We start from the raw sequence: 19,141 nt of genomic DNA on the forward strand, positions 1-19,141 counted from the left end.
AAATAACACTCTGGTTAAGCGAATGTATAAATCTACTCAGAGTATATACAATTCTAATATAGATCCAGACTTAGAAGGCGGTGCGCAGAATGTTCCTGAACATTTAGTTATTTATTAGAAATATAAGATCCGTTTTCCCAAATTTCATGTATATGGCTTGCTAAATAAAGGTTAAACATTTTTAAACAATTTTTACCACGAAAATAAAAGTAATGTGTGAAAATTGGTTAACCAGTTTAGCCGACATATTCATATCGAATATAAAATAGTTTACCCGATTTATTACAAAGTTTCGTTCTTTAATATAGATATATTTAGTTGTCGATGGATACCAGGTCACATACAACTAGCAGGAAATGAGAAGGCTGACACACTCGCCAAGAGTGGGAGAACAAACTCACAAGTAAACTCTGCACTCTATCCAGAAGAAATGAAGAAATTAATTGTAGATAAAATAAATGAGAAATGGACGAGCTCCCATCCAAATCACAAGAAAGATGATGCTTACTATAAGCTATCCCGGCAAGACCAACGTCTAATCTTTCGACTCAGGACCGGACACAACAGAATGCGACAACACATGTTCCGGAAGCTCAAAATTGGAACCAGTGAAATCTGCCCATGTGGAGTATCACCAGAAAATGCCGACCACGTCCTCCAAAACTGCTCTCTCTACCAAGAGGCCCGTATAAGACATTGGCCCCAAATCACCCAAATAGAAAGAAAACTATATGGAGAGCTCCCTGATTTGGAAACCACTGCGCAGTTCATCTCATGTATTAACTACTAAACATAAGCTCTGGGAGGGACATTATATTTACACTGCGGTCTCCGCCATGATCAAAGGAACATTTATGCCAAGTTTAATCAACATTAGTTAAACGGTTTTGATTTCTATACGGGACGCACAAATATATATACTCCTTACATTCTAAAAAAAAAACAAGATTTACTGCTGCAGGGATAAACGACTGTATAGAAAATACGAAAAATACGAAAAACATGCATATATGTAACCCTGCCGGACCAAGTAAAACCAAGTAAAACAAAGGACGTTTGGGCCACGAGGCCCTCATCAGCTACAAAACAAACAAAAAATAAAACAATTAACACAAAATAGTTTTAAGTGAACTTATCTGTCCGATGTTGTTCTCTATCGAGGCAGAAAAGAAATGAACTACGCTGATGTAAAAGCGCGGGAAAACGGAAGGGGGCGGAGATGTCAGGCAAAGATGAATGGGAAAAGGGGGTACCGTAGTGTTAGTGCCCATCGCATATTAAATAAAAGTGTGCTGGTTGTTGATCCCGTTAGGTTGGAGGGTGCCTGACATGTAAATAAGTTTGTTTTCTATCTGCAGACGGGTGTTTTTGTCGTTGCATTGTTGTATGGCAGTGACGAGGAGGTCGGTGGTACCCCTATGATGTGGGTTATTAAAATGGATAGAGATGGGCTTAGTGGCAAAATTACGAATGTCTCTAAGGTGTTCTTGGAGTCGTGTTTTTAAGGTCCTGCCTGTGTTTCCAATATAAACCATCTGATACCTTGAGCATATTATAGCATATATGACTCCTCTACTATTACAGTTCAATCTTGATGGTCATTTTAGGACAGGTGATGGTGGGGGTGGCGAGCTTGTGTTTGCAGGTCTGACAGTTACGTCGCTTACATGGCCAAGTGCCAGGTTCGCTTGAAATGTTGTGGAGTTTAGTGTGTACTAATATGTCTTGTAGGTTTTGGTCTCGCCTGAATACTACAAGAGGTGGGGATGAAAATTCTAATTTATATCTTAGATTACAAATATATGACACTCGATCGTCCTACAATTTTAAGCTCTAGCTTATGTTCCCTATAGGTAAATCCAGCACCGCTTTTAAGATAGTTGGTATCATATATAAATGTCGGAAAATATGTCGGAAAAATATGGAGTAGGAAATCCTGGTTTATGAGAACTGGTCTGGTTTCCGAAGATGACGGTGACAAGGATGCCTCCTATCGCGGGCCTCACGTGCCGCCACTCCAAGCCTCCTCTGCACGCGTTCCAAAGGTACATAACTCATGATTGAAAAATATATACTGACAATATCAATAGTAGCGTCCCTTATCATTCCTAAATTAATGCTCATCTTTAAAGTACTTCTAGATAGACTATGTTAGTTGGACAACTGTTGATTATGTATCGGTTTTTGTTCGTTTATTTTACATGTTTCGGATGTTTAAAGTCTCTTTGTTAGACTAAAAACTAAAATAACTAAAATAAGTAATTAAAAAGAAACAACTTTTCAATAATCTATTCCTACTTCATCAAGGTCATGGTAGTCTATTAGTTCTCCTTTTTGTTTCTTCTAATACTTCAAGTCTGCCCGTTGAGATGTACAGGAGTTAAGTCGTCCTATCAGCATTCCAGCTAATGGGCGAGTGAGCTGGCTTTAAAAGGGACATCAGTATTGGAGGTGAAAAGCTGACTTGTGTCAGTAGTTTCAAATACCTTGGAGCTATTGTCTCAAGTCTCAGATGAGGGAACGAAACCTGAACTACTGGCCCGAATAGCACAGACCACAGCAGCCCTTTCAAAACTTAAAATAATATGGAAGGAGAAAGGCTTAGCCCTCGGCACCAAAATCAGACTGATGCGCTCCCTGATCATGGCCACATTTTTATATGCGTGTGAGTCTTGGACGCTGACTGCAGAACTAGAGAGGAGGATCCTAGCAATGTAAATGAGATGCTACAGAAGGATCCTAGGCATCACTTTTAAAGACCGCATCACAAACCAAGAGATTGGAGACAGGGTTACTGCAGCGATTGGACCCCATGATGACCTAACTATCGTAAAAAAACGCAAAATAAAAATCTATGGCCAAGGTCTCGGGGCTCGCAAAGACCTTCCTTCAGGGAACAGTACCAGGAAAAAGAAGAAGAGGCAGACAAAGAAAGCGTTGAGAAGACAACATAAAAGAATGGATGGGCCTGGGCCTGCCATTGAAAGAGGATCTAACTAAGATAAAAGACAGGGAGAAATCGAGAAAGACGGTCGACATACTTTGCATGGTGCCCCAACGATCCAACAGACTAAGGAATAGGTAAAAGTAAAGGTAAAGTGAACTGGAGCTACTACATAAGATGTTGCACCAAATGTTTATGTACTTCTATTTATTAGTTTAACTCTTGACTGAACCCAAAGAAACATTGAAGTCAAGTGCGGGAATTCCCGCTGAAGAGGTCATTAAAAAAAAAACATAAGCCAAATTTAATTTTAATTAGATTGTGTTTTGAAAAAATGTTCACTGTGAAACTAGAGTTGTTGTTTTTTCAAAAGATGTTCATAAAATCTCAAACTTATAGGAAAATGTTTGACGATTTTGGTGTTTCTTTAGAGTTGACGATGATCTACTTCCTAGTCCAAAGCTCCAGCAGGACGACGGGAGTTGGCAGCAGACAGAGTATAAACCCAAGACCATAAAGACGACCTAACGACAGTGCAGTGTGCATGCCACACGACAGGCAGCTTTTAAAAAGTCATCAAGGAAAACGTCTCCCAAATACCCCTTCCTTCCACTCTCCCTCCCAAACGGTCAACATAAGTGATTTGACCATAGCAAATGGTCAACTGGTCAACACAAGTGATTTGACCATAGCAACTGATCAACTGGTCAACACAAGTGATTTGACCATACCAACTGGTCAACACAAGTGATTTGACCAAATCAACTGGTCAGCTGTTCAACACAAGTGCTTTGACCATAGAAACTGGTCAACTGGTCAACACAATTGATTTGACCATATCAACTGGTCAACGAAAGTGATTTGACCATATCAACGGGTCAACACAAGTGATTTGACCATAGCAACTGATCAACTGGTCAACACAAGTGATTTGACCTTATCAACTGGTCAACTGGTCAACACAAGTGCGTTAAGCATACCAAAAGCAAAAAACTGTTCTAAATATAAAAACCATTTGGTCAAAATATTTCCACACATATTTGTTATGCTTAGTATAGATCTATTACAAATTAATTATATGATTGATTCAAAATAATTTATACTATTGCACTTATTATAGGCCTAAGCTTTGTTTTTCCTTTTATATTTTGCTTATTTTATAGATTAGTGTAAAAATACTAATCCCTATATACTTACTTTATTCATGGTAAACCAGTCACAAGTCTAGGTGTGGTAATACATGAAAAGGTATCATGGAATCCCCATAATGATGAAATTATTTAAAAATCAAACAAAGCATTAGGGTATATTAAAAGAAATTTGTACAAATCAAACACGAACATAAAACTAAAAAGTTATTTAACTTTAGTTAGGCCAACATTAGAATATGTATCCTCTGTTTGGGATCCCTCAACTTAAACAAACGTAAAGAAACTGGAACAAATACAAAATAGAGCAGTTAGATTTTTAACAAATGAATATTCAAACTTGATTAGAGTAACACAATTAGTAAAATCACTAAGCTTAGAGACACTTCAGGACAGAGGGATAACTAATAAAGTAGCTGTAATACATAAAACACTGAACCATAATCTTAAAATACAAAAACAAAACCAAATAAAATACCCAGAAAGACAAAAAAATAAAGACACATTCCTCGTTCCATATGCTGGGCAAAATGTGTACAAATGCTCCTTCTTCCCCAGTGCTTTTAGAGCATGGAATGGGTTGCCTGAGCCAGCCAGGAAAACCAATGACTTGGCATTATTTAAGTCATTGGTTAACATGCATGACTAGATGCAAGACGCGTAGGACGTAATCATCTTCTTTTTTGAAGTAACGTCTGTATTTTATAAAATAAGATAACTCTGTCGAGCAGTCAAGTTTATCGTGACAATGTATACAGTTAATAATCCCGCCGCAGATAATCAATTATAGTTTCATTATCGCATATATAGGAGTATAGCGATTAATTTATTTTTTTTTAGAACCTTAAGCATCCTCAACTCTGCAAAAAAGTTTTTATGAGTTCAATGTTTTAAAAAACTTTTTTTATTTACATAAATAGGTTTAAATGTTATGCATAAATCACAAACTGTAGAAATAACTTCATATGCGCCAAACTTATCTTTATTATAAAGTAGAATGTGAGGGGTATGTATGTATGGATGTATGTTACTTATAGACATCAAAACCGCTTGACCAATCTTGATAAAACTTGGCAGGAATGTTTCTTGGGTACTAACTTAGACCGTAGTGTATGTATTGTAGCCCTAAAACAAACTTAAGACCCTCAAAAAAATAAAGTTGTCCGACTCTATTACAGCTATAGTATTTTATGGATCTAGGCCATGTCTACAATGTTGACATGAGAAAAGATCGAAAGGATTTAGACCTAGATCTAATTTTAAGAAATATACTTTGCGCAGATAGTTTTTTACTTTGACACATGAAAATACAAAAGTAGGTCCATTGATTTCATTATATAATAAAATTAACCTTCAATTTTGTGTTTCAAAAGCATTTTTAACATAAATTAGTTACTGATATCTGTGACTACAGATTTCCTGACGAACATTCTTTCATTAGACAATACCGTAATGAATCGCGTACTAAATATTAATTCGTTTAATTGTTTACTTTATAATCCCATCCCTAGATCTAAAACTCTAATTCAACTCTAAGATGATAAAACTTCTCTTCGCACAGATAGTTTTATACTTTAAACATATTAATTAAAGTCTATTCATTTCATATTTGGATCTAATAAAGATTCAAATTTGATTTTCTAAAGCCACACATATCTGCGAAAGCTGCGAAGCCGAGTTGAGATAGGCCTAGCTCAATATTCATTCATTCGCGTACTAAAAATTATTTCGTTTAATTGTTCACCTTATAATCCCATTCATTTAACAAAGCTATCGCTCTTTTCGTTTTTAATAGATATGAATGTATCGGCTTCGGGTAAACCCATTTTCGCAAACCTAATTTTATTTTCGTAGCGAAACAGAAAAAACTTGAAAGGATCATTATCTAAGTTTAACATACATCTAAATAAAATCCACTAGATTAGTAAACACAAACTTAGACCCGCAGGCCGCGGGTAATGTCAGGTTAGTATTTTTTTTTTTTAAATCGTTCATCTAAGAGTCATTTACTTTTAATTCACTTAATATCCACACCATGTCTTTTCAGTGTACAAAGTTGAATACCCCACAACAGTGTGAGCTGAGAGAGATAGTAACTGCTCCTAGAGGGAGTGGTGGCTGAGTGGTAAAGCGCTTTCTTTACGAACCGATGGGTCGTGGGCTTGAATCTCGGTGAAGGCTGGGACATTTTAACTTAGGGACTTTTAGGAAGCCCCTAAATCCACACCACTTTAATGGGTACCTGACATTAGTTGAGGAATTAAGGGCGGTTGGTCGTTATACTGACAACATGACACTGTCGTTAACCGTTGGCTATACAAAACCTTTACAATTTACATCATCTGCCCTAAAGAGAGCTTTACTTTTTCTTTATTACTTTTTTTTCAATAAGTCATAAAGTAATAATATTTATGATAAGATATTATTGTTTTATTGGTCCAAACAAAGGAAAATTATGTTTGACTTCAACTGTCCACCTTTGCATTACTACAATAGATGCAAGATTATTTTAACTCTTAAAGGACACCTCCCACGTATGTGTATGCTTTGTAAACATATCGTAAGTAATATAGGAACATAAAATGCCAGAGTTATCGAACTTTATATTTGAACTTTGATAATCTTATTCCCAAGAACGTGGAGTCGGCCAAATGTTGCCTCACCGCTTGTATCGTTATCGACCAGTGCTAGCGAAATCGTCTTCGCCCCTCTCCAGCGCACTGAACGTTGCTGTTAAGAACTCGATTCGATGCCAGGGTTTATTTTTCCCTCGCGGATGTGGATGATTCATCCAACGATTCCAGACCGATTCCTTATACATTTGCCGGTTGGCACCGCGCAAAAGAAACTATAGTCTGTGTTACTACGCTCTGTCGCACCATTATATAATATTGTGTCTTATTTTCTGCCAGATTTTTTTTTTAAAGATATATTTTTAAAGCTTATATGTTACATTTGAAAAGAAAGTGAAACAGTTTTAACAAATTATATATAGTTTTAAAGATATGCACTACATGTATAGTTGATTAGGCCTTGTAGTTTATTTTATGTCTTTGAAAATCCAATTTGGCCTAAAGTAGCGCAATCGATGGGTCGATCGCTGGCTGGCAATGCCGTGATGTTGGTACATATCGTCTGCTGGTCTCTGGGTATGCTTGAGTTTTTTTTTCCCTCTGACAAGCGGAGACTCGCTCGTGGCCAGTGCAAGATGTATACCGTGTGCAATCGTGTGAGTACTCGCGGCGCGTGAACGGGTGTGCGCGTGTGAGGTTTTAGGACACATTCCGCGCTGTGTTTTCCTGTGGTGTGGTGTGTGTCCCTCGGCCGTCTTCTGTGAGAATGATTAAATAGATTCTTTGATTCTATTGGTATTCATGTTTGGAAAAGGAAAGTTCGTTTTAAAATTTCTTGTGAGTAAAAAGGTGATGAAACAGTTTGTTGGGAATAACTAGAGTAAATAATTCATCCATTTATTTCAATATTTCTGATGGAGTAGCGAAGGTTTGCTGTCGTGTGTGCCTTGTTTCCACTTCCAGCGCTGTTATTATGTTACTAGATTTATACATGTTTTATTTTTAGTGTTGTACCTGGTCCCTAGTAAGTGTAAAATTATTACGGGAAAAAAAAGGGGGGAGGGGGTGCTAACTGGTCTTAACGCCCCACTATATGTGACCACTTTAAATTATCATATTTTGTATGGTGTGGTGATTGGAAGGGAGGGGGCAAATGCGGATGGCTGCCTGGTCGCGATAGACTGTCGTGATCGATGGTCTCGGGTTCATACCCTGCCCGCTCCCATCCCCCGTCGTCCTGCGGGAGGTTTGGATTAGGAAGTAAAATAGCTTCGGTTCTGAAGGAACATCCGAGTAAAACTTACAAACAAGCAAGAAACATTGTAATAATTATTTTTCAAAATCAAATTGGTATCGTACAAAAGTTACAGGCGTTGCTTCAAATGAGTAGATGATTTCGCTCTATGCGTGTAGCTTAGGGTTTCTAAGAAATATTTAGCACTAATATACAATATCTGCACTTATAAATGGCATCAAAAAAAGCCCCCCATATCTTAATCAGCTTCGTCCTTTTCAAGTCGAAATAAGTCACTGTACAATTGGGGGATTTTAAGTCTCATTAAGTCATTAGATTTTTTGGCTGATTAGGCATCCGTTCCATACTGTAAAGGTTTTTGCAAAGAAAGAGAAATACGAATTCGTACTTGCATATGGACTAAGAAATTTAAATACCATCAACTTTCTGTTATGCCATTAGTCATGGCTGACAGACAGACAGACAGACTACTGACTGTGTTGCAGCTCTGTCATCTGCTTCTGTCTCTATACCACTATAACGCCACTGTTCTCCGGCCTCTTGTAATGTGTGAGTATTGATCCCATTGCGCGATCGTGAGTAGACTAGCCTGGTTCACTTCCTGGGTTACTTGCATATATTGACAGCTGGAAAGTGGATCCATTGAATGTTGGACGCTTCACCCACCTCCCTACCCCTTTCCAGTGTAGAAATGTCTAGTTGATCCACCATTTTGTTTTATCTAAAATAATAATAACAATAACAATAATAGTAAAAATGATAATAATAACAGCGCCAGAGAATAAATTCTCTTTCGTTTCTAACATAATAATAATAATAGTTATTCACTTTGCAAACACATTCAAGACCCTAAACATCCATTAGAAGATTCCTGTCATTGGTCAAAGGGTGGTAGTGCCGTAAACCTGCCACATTACCAGAAAACTTCTCTATGGACACAGTTAAAGTGACTAAAATGAATTTTGTTTCTCTCTAACGAATCTTGACCCTGGCAGTGCCAGATATTTGAAATATAGTTCATTTCTACAATAATAATAGTAATTGTGACATAAAGCATTTGAAAAAGATTAGTGCGCCTACCAAAAAAATAAATTGGGGGTTTGCTTATAAGTGAGAAAGAGAGTGATTGACAGAAAGAGAGAGAGAGAGAGAGAGAGAGAGAGAGAGAGAGAGAGAGCTCAGTACACCCATTCACAGAGTCCAACTTCTGGATTATTAAGCACTAAATATCATTGTTTCATTGAGGCGCCGGTGAATGAAAAAAAAAAAGGGTGTCATAATATCAGTCTTGGGGGTGTGGTTCCTGAGTGGTCAAGCGATTGACTTCTGAAACAAGCAGTCTGGAGTTCGAATCCCGGTGAAGACTGAGATGTTGATCTTCGGGATTTTAGTCCATCCTACTCTAATAGGTACCTGGCATTCGTTAGGGAAAGTAAAGGCGGTTGGTCGTTGTGCTGGCCACATGGCACCCCCGTTAATCGTTGGCCACAGATGAGCTTTACAACATCTGTCTCCATAGATCGCAAGGTGTACCTACCTTTTCCTATCTTTTCATGTATTTCTATACCTCTTGTATAAGTATTATAAATCTATTTCTTCACCCCCCTTAACATATTTTTAATATAGCTTAGATCCGCCCCTACTTGAAGAGCTCTAAATCTTATTACTTTCTGACTGACAGGAAAGCGTTGTGATTGCCACTGTCAAACTGATGTCACATCTCTCCCAGTAAGAAGACAGGAATTATACCGCTTTCTATTGTTCCCTGGCTCCGATGAAAAAAATAGTTCCTCACTAGATTAGTGTCCAGGGGGATGGCCCTTGTCTTGCTGGACTAATGACCTCATTATGTCATAGTGTCCCCATTCTTTGTCCTGGTGAGACGTCTCCCGGATTGGACTTCTTTTAAGGTCAAAGAGACCGACCTACTTTGGTTCTTCCTCCTTCTTTCTCTCTCTCTCTCTCTCTCTCTCTCTCTCTCTCACTCTCTCTTCCTCTCTTTCTCTCGTACTCTTCTCGTCTTACCCTTTTTGTATTTTGCCATTGTTAATTATTTCGTGGCGTGCGAGGGGGTGTGTTGAGAGGTGGGAGGAAGCATCTTGCTGTAGTGTGTGTGTGGTTGGAGGGGGGAGGGGGGCTAGTTGAGCAGTGGAGACGAGGTGAAGAAGTGTGTGTGTGTTTGGGTGTGTCTGTGGGTGTGATTTCTTCTTTGTTGATTTCGTCATCCAGCAGCCAATGTGAATGCATGTTTCATTCTGTTCATGCATCCTTTCTCCGTTTTAATTGCTAATGTCAATTGCTGACGTCATTTGCGTTATCCCCCCCCCTCCATTTTCCCTCTTCTTTGACCTCAAATTCTCACGATGTCATTAATGAACCTTTAAAAAAAACAGAAACAAAAAAAAAAACGAAACAATTCCATATGGAAACAGTTTTTAAAAAACAATATAAAAATAATAGCATTGCTAAAAATAAATCAGTTTTAATTTCATAACAGTGTGGAACCAAGCCCAATGACCTGTGTATGATTTTTTTTCATTGGGAAACTAGTTCATAGTTGTTAACTCTTTTACATAACTGGAATGATTTAGTTTGTTCTTCTGTAAACAAATGTGTACCTCTTACATTCATGAATCAAACTAAATTGCTTGATGATTCGATATATATATATATAGACCTAACTGTGTAAAACATATTTGATAACAGAGCTTGATCAGGATAATAATATTGTTTTATTAAGTTTATTTCGGTTGGTAAATGAATTGATTGAACTATTAATTATCAATGTCAATGTGCATATTAAGACAGTAGAACAGGATGCGAGTATACTCTGCGGCCTATGACCTTTTGTGTTTCAGTATAGGTGGCTCTGTTATAGAGGATACCCACTGGACTAAACATTCTTATGTCAAATGTTAAAGATTAAAATCGGCCATGAGAGTGACATTTTCTCAGAACATGTGTTTGATATTGTTATCAACAATGTGTATGCGTTTAACATAGGAATTAACCATGTGTTTAACATTTCTAATCGTCCACGTGTTATATATTCTACCTAGAACACTTCCATAACCACGCAACTACGGGTATTATTGAATGAACCTAACGCAGTTCTAAAGATGCATAAGGCCTTACGCTATTTGAGATTGGGGGACCCGTGTAATCAACATAGGGCAGTTCATTCCTTCGCTTTTTCTTCACAACAATATTTGGGAAGAGGGGGGGGGGGGGCTTTAGCTACTGCTAATGTTGCCTAGAGGTAAATTCAGCATTAGGCAGCGTGTGGTGAACGCAGGCAGTACAGTGAAGATGGAAGATGGTGGGGTGGTGTCGGAGGGGTACGATCGATGAGTATTGATTATGGCGATGTTGACTTCTTGTATAGACGTGGTTCTGTGACCCTCATGAACAGTCTTGTAGATCTTCTTTAGGATTTTCTTTTCGCACTGCCACCCCTTTTTTTTTAACACGATGCCAGTTACTAACTCCCCCCCCCCCCCACACACACACACAAACCTTTTATTTTAAAAAAAAATTTTATATGTTTTATTTTTTACATTTTCTCTTATTAGCTTGCAAATTTATGGGTGGTACCTAAAACCTGGAACCTAACTAGGTGGATGGATCTCAAAAAATGGACAGGTGGATGGATCTCAAAAAATGGACAGTTTATTTATATCTTTCGATGGGGGGGAGGGTAGCAGATTGGCTACATGGCTTTAAAGGGAAAACTCTGGTTAGACCGCTTAAATTTAAAAAAAAATATAATAATAATAATAAGGCTAGTCTTCGAGTCCGAAAATTTGTGAGTATTTCCCGTGGCTGCGCAGTCCCAGCTGTGACCTACATATTTTGCCACATCCAGGGCAAGCATAACCATTGTCCGCAGGCGGTCGATTTAGATTTTCTTTTCGCCGTCTGCGTTTGTCCTCGGCAGCAGATTTTCTTTTGGTCTCAAATGTGTATCCCGCCTAAAAATTAAACTGGGTCTATTTTGAACACTTGTCAAGGGGAATTCCCGTATGTAATCAGTAAAGAGTTGAATAAATGACTTTCAGAAACATTTGGCGCACGGTCTTAAGCAGAAATCATAAGCTAGAATCACTATCCGATAAACATACTATATATATATTATACTTATACAATTTAAAATGTCAATACTATATCTCTAACGTGTCTAGACTACTGTCTTGTAATGTTTCCAGGTCTAAAACTATATCATTGAACTAGAATCTCTTAAACCCTGATAAGATTTATACATGAACGTAATCATGATTTATTTTTTTTTTTTGTTTTGTAGGAGGAAAGAAATTAGGGCGGAGTAAAAAATAATCCTTTTTTTTTTCTGAAACAATTAAACAATTATACATTATTTATAGAGAGTGAATGTATCCCCCTTACAAAGAGTCATCAGATTCATAAAAGTAATTCTTTATAATGCTACTAGTTATGCGTCAGTCTATCTTACAAACTTTCAAAGTCTGTAATTCAATATAAAGCATTCTATTTATATATATACCTTTATTCTCTATTCTTAGCTGCCTTGGTTTCCTGCTTCTGTCCCGCCTTCTCTTTCTGTCCCGCTTTCTCTTCCTTTAGCGTTTTCTCCTTTTTTCCCATTTTGTTTTCTTTCCCCGTGATTTTACTCTTTACAGGACTTGTATTCTCACAACCAATTCACACTCTGACTCTTTTCTCCTTCTTTCTCTCTCTCTCTCTCTCTCTCTCCCTCTCTCTCTCTCTCTCTCTCTTAATTATATCCCTGTTTCGATCGCGGAAATATAACTTCAAATCTTTTTTTCACTATCATTCCCCCCCCCTCCGATCCACTATGTTACTAATCCCATCGCTGACAATGCTACTGACTACAGGTCACATCATCTGCCCAGATAGACGACATTGGATGAAGCGGTCATCCGGAGAGGCCTAAGACCACTTCGTACAATGCCCTCCTTCTCAGGGTCGGCGTAGAGTAAAACACGCCTGGGATTCACAAGCTTCCACTTGTCTAGCCACTGGTCAGTGGTAATTAGGTGTGAGTCTCGTGAAGGCTGGCTCTGAGTCTTGTAGGTCTGTCTATGACGTTAATGTATATGTTTTGTACTAGACAGAATGAAATAGGTTAACATTAAACACAGGTAAAAGGGGCGATAACGTCATCTTCAATCATGGTCCACATCTTTACAATCTTGTATTTTACCATCTTGCACTTTACCATTTTGTACTCTACAATCGTGTACTCTACAATCTTGTACTCTACAATCGTGTACTCTACAACCTTATACTCTACAATCTTGTAATCTACAATCTTGTACTCTACAATCGTGTACTCTACAATCTTGCACTCTACAATCCAGTACTCTACAATCGTGTACTCTACAATCTTGCACTCTACAATCTTGTACTCTACAATCGTGTACTCTACAACCTTATACTCTACAATCTTGTAATCTACAATCTTGTACTCTACAATCGTGTACTCTACAATCTTGCACTCTACAATCCAGTACTCTACAATCTTGCACTCTACAATCTTGCACTCAACAATCTTGCACTCTACAATCTTGTACTCTACAATCTTGCACTCTGCAATCTTGTACTCTACAATCTTGCACTCTACAATCTTGTACTCTACAATCTTGTACTCTACAATCTTGTACTCTACAATCTTGTATTCTACAATCTTGTACTCTACAATCTTGTACTCTACAATCTTGCACTCTACAATCTTGTACTCTACAATCTTGTACTCTACAATCTTGTGCTCTACAATCTTGTACTCTACAATCTTGCACTCTACAATCTTGCACTCTACAATCTTGTACTCTACAATCTTGCACTCTACAATCGTGTACTCTACAATCGTGTACTCTACAATCTTATACTCTACAATCTTGTAATCTACAGTACTCTACAATCGTGTACTCTACAATCGTGTACTCTACAATCTTGTACTCTACAATCTTGCACTCTACAATCTTGCACTCTACAATCGTGTACTCTACAATCTTGTACTCTACAATCTTGTACTTTTAATACTTTCGTTTTTTCATTCTCTATCTTCCTAATTTACCTTCATGTCTCTCTTTTCTCTTTCTGTTTTTTCCTCAGTCTTTAATCGCTCTGTCGTGAATTTGCTTATTTGGGTTGTCCACCCCTTAGTGTTTGTTTACATTTGTTAGCCTGTGTACTGACCGTATTTCGTAGTCCGTGTTGTGAACTCTACTATGTGTGTAGTTGTTTGGTCAATCAGTGAAATAAAGCTTGGAATGTAACATGGTATTGTTATTATTAAGTACAACACTCTCTCTTTCACCTTTTTTTTATCTTGCTTTTTGTTCTCTCTCTCTCTTTCTTCTTTTTGCTCTCTATCTCTCTCTTTCTCTCTTTTACTATTTCTTTTTCATACTTTCCTATTTCTCTTTTTTTCTTTTCTTTCTCTTGTTTCTCTCACGTTATTTCTCCATTCTTTCTTTTTCATTCTCTCCTTTTTTTTCTCTGTTTCACTCTTTTTTCTCTCTCTCTCCCTCTCTCTCTCTCTCTTTCTCACTCTCTTTCGCCTTCTATCTTTTTTTTCCTTTTATCTCTATCTCTCTTCACTCTTTCTTTTTTTTTCTCTCTCTCTTTTCCTTTCTTTCTCTTTTACCGCAATCCCCACATTTTCTCTTATTATTTCCTTTTTACTCGTTCTCTTTACTCCAGGCTTTTATCATTCTCTTTCCCAACCTCTCTTGTATTGACTTAGAAGTCTAATGTCGACTTCAATCAGAATATCGCCCTTTGTACTACAGAGGTTACTGTATGTCGATGCTTTGCAGATAGGGAGTCAAGAAAATAGTTTTAGTTCGGGCACTGTTAAACAAGTCCCCCATGTTACATGCACAAACATTTCTACCTAGATATCATCCTTTCATATGTGTGCATAAAGGTATATTTAAATTGAGGTTCTCAGAAGTATATCAATGTACTATTAACCAGTTCCTGGATTGTCCTATGATCTTTCAGGTGATGTTAACGCCAATTTGTATATTGTAACACTTTATAATGGAAGGATATTAGCGAGTCTTTGCCCCTTGTTTGCTGTGACGATATATTCAACTTACCATTTCTTTCATCTCGCTCTCAGCCTATTTACCTCCCCTGACTCGTGAGTTTATAAACATAGGACTGGACAGCTTTCGGTGCGTGAGCGGACCTTAGGCATGTGTTTACAAATTTGTAACTCCCCTCTCTCTCTCTCTCTTCTCTCTCTCTCTCTCTCTCTCTCTCTCGTTCAGTGCATTACAAGTCTTACCTTTCCTCATTTATTTTTTTTTTGTCGAATCCAGAAGACAGAAGGCCTAGAGAAAAGTTCGAAACTAAACTAAACATATCGGAACTTATTTTTGGAGCTCGCGTTTCGTTCGCCTGTTGTTGATAGTGTTGCCACGAGTTCTGGGACCCACCAATGTTCGTGATTCATTGCTTTGTTGGATAGTGCAGTCGTGCTCTCCCCGAGGATGAAATCGAGTTCAAAACCCAGGGAAAAACTGATGGCCACGAGGGTTTAAATTAAATGTGCTCATCATACATTGATTAGTACTTTGACTCTCGTTTGCGCTGGTTCTCAAGCTGTTTTAACACTGTCTTAACGAGAAATAGTGGTTAGAAGTGAGTCTTTTTATAGTTCTACAGGTGATATTAGAACCAATGTTGGTAACACTATAAAGAATTCACACCGAATATTCGGAGCGGTGCGACCAATTAAAAGTTTGTGTTCATTTCTTTCTGGATCAACGCATGACCTGAACGCCCACCATGTCGCATGCACACAAAGATGACCTCTATGTGGGGCCCTATCGACTCGAGAAGACTCTCGGAAAGGGGCAAACTGGTGAGTAGTTAATGAATAATGTAGAATAGGTCCATAAGTGCTTGCATATATTCGGTGTGCATGTTTGTTTTGTTTTGTTTCTTTACTATAACGCGTCAATGGCATAAATATGAGAAATAATAAAAACAATTTTTTTTTATCCGTCACTACAGAATGGAAAAGTTTTGTTTTTCAATACCAGCAGCAGAAATTGTGAAATACAAAATAAAATATTCAGAAACAATCTAACTTAAATTAAGTTCTTTTTTTTTAACACTAATAAGCACAAATTGTGAAAATTTTTGATAGACGACAAAGATATAACAAGCATTTTAAAAAAAGTCGACGTCACTACTTTGTTTAGTTGTCCATTGTGTTGTGTACTAGATATTATGAACTTCAAAATTATTGAATAAAAAACCTTAATATTTAAAAATAAAAACTTTAAGAAAATCTTGTCCTTAGCTTACGAGCCACCTATCTAGGTCTCGAGCAGTAGCACTATATACTCACCCTTTTCAATCATTTTCCTGAATGACTATCATAACCATTGAATACTAAATGACATCCTCCATAACTGCAAGTCAATCGGTCCGCGGATGCCCTTACACTTTTCACAACCATCTCTTGTATCCAAGGGCTCCTTCCCCAACTGCCACCCTGGGCGCCTTATAGAGAATGGTAGATATCTCTAGACAACCTTCACATATTTTATTTTTATTATCAGTAGCTTGAAGGTTAAAGCAACACTTGATATCAGGAGATACTAAAAGGCTTATCATTGACCGACGACCCATGAATATAAATTAGATGTCTTGCAAAGCAATTAATTATTATCCGCTATTGGCTCGCACTCAGACTTATTACTAAACATACATCGATGATAATTTGTATGGTCAAATTATGTATTGGTCGATAAATGCTTGATCAAATAAAAAAAAAAACAGGTAGCTAGTGGAGAATAGCGAAACCAAGAATCTGCTCGATGGGTAGAAAATCAATAAAGACTCTACGTTTCTCTCTCTCTCTCTCTCTCTCTCTCTCTCTCTCTCTCTCTCTCTCTCACACACACACACACACACACACACACATACACATACACACACACTGCACGCACTCACAATAAAAAAAAAAAAAAAAGTACTAAGTATTGCATTGATAAGATCGAGGGTAAAAGACAATTACATATCGGTCTGGCCTGCGCAACTATTTTCAAAACGCGATTTACTTTCCCTAAATGACGTTTAAAAGGTTAATCTAGTGAGTTCACGAATTTAAAAGAAGTAATAAAATTACTTTCAAAAGGTACAACTCTAACAAGGCGACCGTAGTTGCACGTTAAGACATATCTTATAGACACTATAGTTTTGGATCAGTGACATCGCAAGCTCTGCCAGGGTGCTGCACTGTGTGCTGCCAGCTGCTTAGGGTCGCCTGCTCCTGTTTTTTTGCTCAGGGTTTACCCCCGAAGCCTTTCCCGTGTTCGGGTAGAGCTGTAAGGCAGCATTTAGGCTTAAATTTCCTTTTCTTTGGAACCATCAGCACAAGCAGACTGACTCTAACCCAGAGTTATGTATTTCCCTATCACCACCTCGTGTTGTCACCTCTGAATAAGATATTACAAGCTTCCCCTGTGATTGAATCAGAGAACGACCATATTACATCAGCAGGGTGTCCTATCTCACTGTCAAACTCTCTCTTTACATCCACTCGGAGTTATCTCCTCTTCATTCCCTTTCCTGGAGAGAAGGTAGCAGTGGTTCTCAAGTTCTCACTGTTTCAAAGTGTAATGGTTCGTTCTTTTCATCTTAAAAACAATGATCTGACTAGGCAACGGAAAGTCTTGGGTTCGAATGTTTACTATTGTAGTAGTAAAATGGAGATGTCTACATGTCTGTGTATCAAAACCTTCTAGAGATATTGTAGTCGTAATGGAAACAGAGAGATGTCTACATGTCTGTGTATCAAAACCTTATAGAGATATTGTAGTAGTAATATGGAAACAGAGAGATGTCTACATGTCTGTGTATCAATACCTTCTAGAGATAGTGTAGTCATAATATGGAAACAGAGAGATGTCTACACGTCTGTGTATCAATACCTTCTAAAGGCTATTATGCTCTCATTTCTTAATAGCTTAGCCCCAAGTTAATAGACTAGTTTGGTTGCAGGATTTGAGACTAGTTTATCTCCAGGTTAATAGACTAGTTTTCCCCAGGTTTTGAGACTAGTTTATCTCCAGGTTAATAGACTAGTTTTCCCCAGGTTTTGAGACTAATTTATCTCCAGGTTAATAGACTAGTTTGGCCCCAAGTTTTGAGACTAATTTATCTCCATGTTAATAGACTAGTTTTCCCCAGGTTTTGAGACTAATTTATCTCCAGGTTAATAGACTAGTTTTCCCCAGGTTTTGAGACTAATTTATCTCCAGGTTAATAGACTAGTTTGGCCCCAGGTTTTGAGACTAGTTTATCTCCAGGTTAATAGACTAGTTTGGCTCCAGGTTTTGAGACTAGTTTATCTCCAGGTTAATAGACTAGTTTGGCTCCAGGTTTTGAGACTAGTTTATCTCCAGGTTAATAGACTAGTTTGGCCCCAGGTTTTGAGACTAGTTTATCTCCAGGTTAATAGACTAGTTTGGCCCCAGGTTTTGAGACTAGTTTATATCCAGGTTAATGGACTAGTTTGGCCCCAGGTTTTGAGACTAGTTTATCTCCAAGTTAATAGACTAGTTTGGCTGCAGGATTTGAGACTAGTTTATCTCCAAGTTAATAGACTAATTTGACTCCATGTTTTAAGACTAGTTACGTAGCAGTAAAAGTTATTGACCATTGTGCTGATCACACTGTAGCATAGTGAAAACAAAAATGGAGTATGATGATTCATAAATCAATTAAAATTTTTATTTGAATGAAAAGGATTTCGGATACGTTTTATTGTTTCTTTGAGTAGGAAGTTTAATATAGAAAATGTGGGCGTGCTCCATAAAAATCTCATAACAATCTCATAACAATCTCACATATCATCTCTATATCAGTGTCGTAGTGAGAGGGGAAGGCTGCTCTATAATACACCAGGCTTAAGTTATGCTTGCTACGCCACTGATCTACCTTGTCTGTTTTCACCTTTCTTTTTGTCCACCATCCCCCCCACCATCCCCCCCCCTTTTTTTTTCTCCCTTTATTTAAAACCATCCCCGCTCATCGGCTGAGCCAGAGCCCCGTTTCGCTCCTATGCTAATCATGCCTTCAAGCATACATAGCCTATTAGTAAAGGAGAGTGAGGGCTTTTTTTTTTTTAAATGTAGAGGGTATGATACTACACACATAAAATGAAAGAAGTATTGAGCCAGTGGTGAGTTCCCCCCCC

At 37.8% G+C, this 19,141-nt stretch overlaps 2 protein-coding genes across 19 annotated transcripts in view; one reads left to right on the forward strand and one right to left on the reverse strand.

The window, feature by feature from the left end:
• Positions 1-7,007: 7,007 nt before the first annotated feature.
• Positions 7,008-19,141, forward strand: part of LOC106072940 (serine/threonine-protein kinase BRSK2-like) — a 173,537-nt gene continuing 161,403 nt past the window's right edge. For 10 of the 18 annotated variants that reach the window (XM_056045388.1, XM_056045395.1, XM_056045399.1 and 7 more), the window contains exons 1-2: positions 7,008-7,593; positions 15,249-15,793. In XM_056045388.1, the coding sequence (XP_055901363.1) occupies positions 15,718-15,793 (76 nt within the window). In that variant the 5' untranslated portion in view covers positions 7,008-7,593; positions 15,249-15,717. The remainder of the gene's footprint in view (positions 7,594-15,248; positions 15,794-19,141) is intronic. The other 8 variants (XM_056045403.1, XM_056045404.1, XM_056045405.1 and 5 more) reach the window with 6 other exon arrangements.
• On the reverse strand, positions 13,049-15,035 carry LOC129928749 (dynein heavy chain-like). The gene is made up of 2 exons (XM_056044536.1): positions 15,024-15,035; positions 13,049-13,831 (listed from the first exon to the last, which is right to left on the reverse strand). The coding sequence occupies exons 1-2, from the start codon at positions 15,033-15,035 to the stop codon at positions 13,049-13,051; spliced, it is 795 nt and encodes a 264-aa protein (XP_055900511.1).

Source organism: Biomphalaria glabrata, chromosome 10 (genome assembly GCF_947242115.1).
Source record: "Biomphalaria glabrata chromosome 10, xgBioGlab47.1, whole genome shotgun sequence".
Taxonomy (NCBI): Eukaryota; Metazoa; Mollusca; class Gastropoda; family Planorbidae; genus Biomphalaria; species Biomphalaria glabrata.